A 4,928-nucleotide genomic window follows, 5' to 3' on the forward strand; every position below is an offset into this window, starting at 1 on the left:
CAACCAGCAACTCTATTAAAGGGCAAGTTTTAAATGTGCAGAATGAGATATTTAATTTACTTCCGGAAAAAAAGAAATATCAACAAATATTGCATGAGGTTCTTTGTTGTTCCCCCATCTATGTTTTTGTAGTGAATGTGATATGAGCACAGGCTTATTAGGCTATTACTATACTAAAATGTTGGTCCTTTTGACCATCTTATGTTTTCTCTATTCATGGAAAACAACATTTTCACCCCAAATCATTCTCCATATTATTAGTAAAATGATGCTTTAAGAATTTTTGTCTCTCCTTTCTTTTCTTTCTACTGACTAAATTGGGATGTAGTATATATAGTATTTCTTTTTTAGAAAGGCGGCAAGAGCTTTGACATATTTTTATTATACGAGGGGTAGTATTAGTATTTCTGCAATAGGTATCCAGTGAAAATGTACTACAGACTACAGAGTTCAGACGTACTGTACATCGCTGCTAATATTATTCCCATAAAGTTTGTTTCGAACTTAGAAGAAACTTTTCAGTCAGTCTTGTGTGGAAAGTAGTTATTATCTGGGTCCAGTCCAAACACTCTTGACTCAGTTCACATTAAAAAAACCGTGTTTGTAAAATGTTCACACAAATGTTCCTTTCATATCTAACGTGTGTGCTGTGCACAACACCTCCGTTGGGTCCAGCCAGACAGTCTCGAGCTACACGGGTTTGCCGCAAAACAGCGTACGTCAAGCTCAACTTGAGCTAGCCATCGCTTGGAAGTAAGAAACACCAGGATGTTATGCGCTGGTTGAGCCTGAATCTGCTTGACCGCTTGAGTACGTCAGCTGTAGAGAACAGAAGGGTGGCAGTGAATTAGTGATCACCAACACCAGCTCCACTACTCCACATATCTTTTGTTTTCTTGCAGAAAGACCAGGGTGACTACGTACGTGCTGTCCTCGTCTTCACACGCTCACTCCAATGGTTCCAGTTGTACTCTAGCTGATACACCTGTACCTCGTCTCGTCAACGATCTATTTAGGAGTAATTAACAAAGGCAACGAACTAATCAAGTACGTACGTAGAACTACGACGAAGAAGATGGAGGGGGAAAATCACTTGCTAGGGTGAGTGGTATCTTTTTTGAAGAGGATTTCATTTGCACTGACACAAATCAAAACAAAAGCCTTCTTTGATTTGAAGTTATTTTTGTACATCTCGATCAACTCTCTCTCTCTCTCTGCACTTACTCCAAACTCTTCCTATGTACTCTCTCGCCGGAACGATCGTCTCTCGATCTTCGCCGGGGGGCAGGCTCATGTCTCGAACGAGCTCCTATCCATGGAAGCTCGCTGTCTCCTGACGACCCCGACCCCGATCACGTTCGAGACTTTGGTCACGAGTTCCTAAAGCTCGCGACCTTCGATCTTTTAGGAGCTAGAATCATCAGCAGAAAGGACGCCACCGTTCGTTCATCAGGCTGATGGGTATGCGTCGCTCAGAACGCGCAGCAGTAGTAGATGAACCGCCGCCACGCGTTCCTCCTCTTCCTGGCGCCGGCGGCGGCCGCGGCGGCCTCCTTCTCCGCCAGCGGGACCGGCCCGTCCGTCGCCCTCAGCATCTGCCACATGACTTGCACGTCGTGGTACTCGCACGTCCGCACCTCCTTCCTCAGTTTCCTCAGCCCTGCATTCATCAACCCATCCGTAAGTCGATGAGAATTGAGAAACAATCTGAGGGTCGATCGAAGTTTTACGATACAAAACAGCAGCGACGCCGCCACTTGGCGACGACGGTCGACGACTGAGAGGGAGGGAGCAGATGAGAGCGAGGCAGCTAGCAAACGTACCGGTCTTTCGCCGGAGGCCGAGGCGCGCGGCGATGCCGAGCCAGACCCTCTTCACCGGCACGGCAGCTCGGTCCATGCACATCTTCCTCGATCTCCTGCTGATTAATTTCTTGCCGGCGGCTGGATGATCTCCTCTCGTCGATCCTCTCCTCTCCTCTCCTCTCGGTGTGTCCTTGCAGCTCTCACTCTCTCCCTGGGCAATATAATCCCCAAATCACTCTCCGCCTCCGCGATCCGCGCCACAGATCGAGAAGCCCTGAATGGGGAGAAGAAACCACTACTCCCGGCAGCTGCTTCCTGCTGATGGATGAGAGCCTGAGGCGAGGCTGGTCAGGGCCAGCACCTTTTATAGGCGAGGCGGTAGCGGCGCGGGGGAGGGAGGGGGGCAAGGGAGATGCGCGTGCGATCCGGGGGCTTTTCGATCCGGGGGAGTCGGCGCGGCGCTGTAGTCCGATTTGGACGCGCGAGCAGCACGGGTTGGTCGCTGTCCGCGGCCGCGCGCGCCCCAGGTGTCGCTGTCCCCGGCTCGCGCGGGCTTCCGCGCGGGTTCCCTCGGGATCCTGGCGCCTAGCGGGATGCCGCCGCGTGAGCGATCCCACGGCTGGGGCGCGCGTGAGCTGGTACCTGCTCCGCGGAAACTCGGAAAAATGAGAGCCGAGGCCTTGGTTTTGGTTCTCAATTTTGCCTTTTCTTTCGTACGCTTGCAGGCCGAGCGCCGGAAAAATGAGGTGGAGCGAGGCCGTGGAACGGGCGGCGTGAGAGGTGTGATACGATCACGTTCTGATGTTTACAGCGCAGCCTTTTTTCCGGTGGTGGTGTGAATCAGATTCAACGATCTGGCGAGCGAACCGGTGTCGTTCATATACGACAACAAAAGTAGTTAAGAGCAAGCGTAGATATTTGATCTCGACCGAAAAGAGGCAGACGCAGGGGAAGTGAAATGATATTTGGATTGACTAGAAGAGTAAAGGATTACTGTACCTCATCGCAGTTCACATGACACTGCAATTTTACAAAATCCATAAATTTGTCGTGGACAAGCGCATTTTAGTGATATATTAATGGTGCTATCAGGGATAAAAGACCTGCCGTGACAATCATGAAATCGCTCCGAAATTCATCATCCACAGGCCACCGTTTTCTCAAACTGGCGTGGTGCATACTCCCGGTCCCTTTTTAACTATCGTTCTCACTTTTCCAAAAGTTAAATATACTCAACTTTGAACAAATATGTACAAAAAAATATTAATATTATGATACATAATTAGTATCATCAGATAGACTGTTGAATGTATTTTTATAATAAATTTATTTGAAGATACAAATATCACTAATATATTTGCAAACGTAATCAAATTTAATAAAGTGCGATCAGTGCGAATATCATAGTGATACTTAAAAAGACATATGGAGTAGTTTAAAGGTTTTTTTAAAAAGCAATCAGATTTTCACCTTTCAGTCTGCAGTTTGTTCGTTTGATCGTTTCTGTGGCTTATAAGCCGGCTAATGTTGTTTTGTCGTGAAAGAAAAACACTGTATCATGACTAATAAGCATGGCTGATACGATCAAACGAACATGGTGCTAGTCAACAAAGAAGGTATGAGGGGGTGGATGATATAGGATGAGAGAAATGAGAGAAAAGGCGACAACGTACTTATCTCTATTTTGGCTCAATATATAGAATACATCGCAATTGAGAGTTATATAGAACTACTACCCTGTAGCTGGCTACAAAATAACTTATTCTATAGCCACTTTGAGTTACGATAATTACTATGTTAATTTACGAGATTATAATAACTCCTTACTAAGTGGTTTACTATAACGTTATGGTAAATATCCCCATGTGTTATAGTAACCCAACTATCGTAAATATGTATTGATATTATCGTAAATTAGTATATAAAATTATCGTAAATGGAGACGATTACAGAAAAACTTATTTTGTAGCTGGCTACTGAATATACTCTCCCTATATTATACACGAAATACTCTGATTCAATGTACCAAAGGTCAATCCACGAGGAATCACATCATAGCTCCTGCTCAAGTACTAATAACAATCAAAGCCGTGGACTAGTGTTCAAATAAAGAGGAGCACCTTGCTGTCATGAAAAAACACTAGCAGTGACCATAGTAGCCTCACCCACTACTTCCATCTTATCACTCGGATCTTATCCCATTTCCAACAAGGAAAATGTACGGGATTAGAGAGTTCTGGATGGCTTGGGTTGTTCTGAACAAGCAAGTCTATCAGACTGTCACAATCGCTGTTTCAATTTTTGGTAAACAAAGTAAGGTTGTGGGAAAAAAAAGCACGGGAAAAGTAGAGAGGGACGAGAGATTGTATAGAAAGGTACGGTGATACAAAGCTCCTAGTGTATGCGAGGACAAGGTTTTTGCTTAGTTGCAAATGATGAAGGAAGCACAAACAATGATAGAAGGGGGTGATGCGAACCTTAGACTCTACAGTAAGAAAGGTTTGCCGAGCATGGGTGGATACTTATTAATAGACTTTATGTTTAGAATTTCCCTTTTCCACAAAAATATTTCACGATCACGCTATTCGGCTAAGACTCTGAATTGGGGGACCTAGGGATCACGGGGAAGGTCGTGGTCATGTGGGCTATATATGATGCTAGGATAGGTTATGAGTATACGAAAGCCAAGCCAATGGTGGTGTTTTTGTTCAAATTTGATTCAACAGCCTAATAATCATGACAAGAATATTTTACTTTATAGTTACCTTTCCTTATTATGTTGCGTGCAGCCGTGCACTAACTTGTACATATAAAAAACTGTCAGGAAAATACAATCAGCCCACTTTCCTATCCTTCCCTACACCCACCCATGTGAAGACTCTAGAAGGGGTAACACAGTTCTTTTTGTTAAAGACAAGATGTTCGGCTGATGGTTTCTACGACTGACAAGCCGGTTGAAGCCGATTTGTTGTAAGAGAAAAGCGTTGTACCATAGCCGATAAGAACATGGCCAAAATAGTCATTTTGGTGCCTCAACTATCATCGTCTAAGGTTTAATTTTATCCTTAAACTTTTAAATTTTCTGTTTTAATCCTCAATCTTAATTTTGGACTTAGTTTTATT

The 4,928-nt window shown here is 44.6% G+C and overlaps 1 protein-coding gene across 1 annotated transcript; it reads right to left on the minus strand.

Annotated features, from left to right (window-relative positions):
- Positions 1-1,150: 1,150 nt before the first annotated feature.
- Positions 1,151-2,148, minus strand: LOC136533832 (uncharacterized). The gene is made up of 2 exons (XM_066526347.1): positions 1,824-2,148; positions 1,151-1,660 (listed from the first exon to the last, which is right to left on the minus strand). The coding sequence occupies exons 1-2, from the start codon at positions 1,903-1,905 to the stop codon at positions 1,473-1,475; spliced, it is 270 nt and encodes an 89-aa protein (XP_066382444.1). The 5' UTR covers positions 1,906-2,148; the 3' UTR covers positions 1,151-1,472.
- Positions 2,149-4,928: the final 2,780 nt, after the last annotated feature.

This window comes from Miscanthus floridulus, unplaced genomic scaffold, assembly GCF_019320115.1.
Source record: "Miscanthus floridulus cultivar M001 unplaced genomic scaffold, ASM1932011v1 os_1247_1_2, whole genome shotgun sequence".
Lineage (NCBI taxonomy): Eukaryota > Viridiplantae > Streptophyta > Magnoliopsida > Poales > Poaceae > Miscanthus > Miscanthus floridulus.

Coding starts and splice junctions, on each gene's coding strand:
- LOC136533832 (XM_066526347.1), bottom strand. CDS start 1,905: ATGTGCATGGACCGAGCTGCCGTGCCGGTGAAGAGGGTCTGGCTCGGC. Junction 1,661..1,823: donor CGGCCTCCGGCGAAAGACCG/GTACGTTTGCTA, acceptor TGATGAATGCAG/GGCTGAGGAAACTGAGGAAG.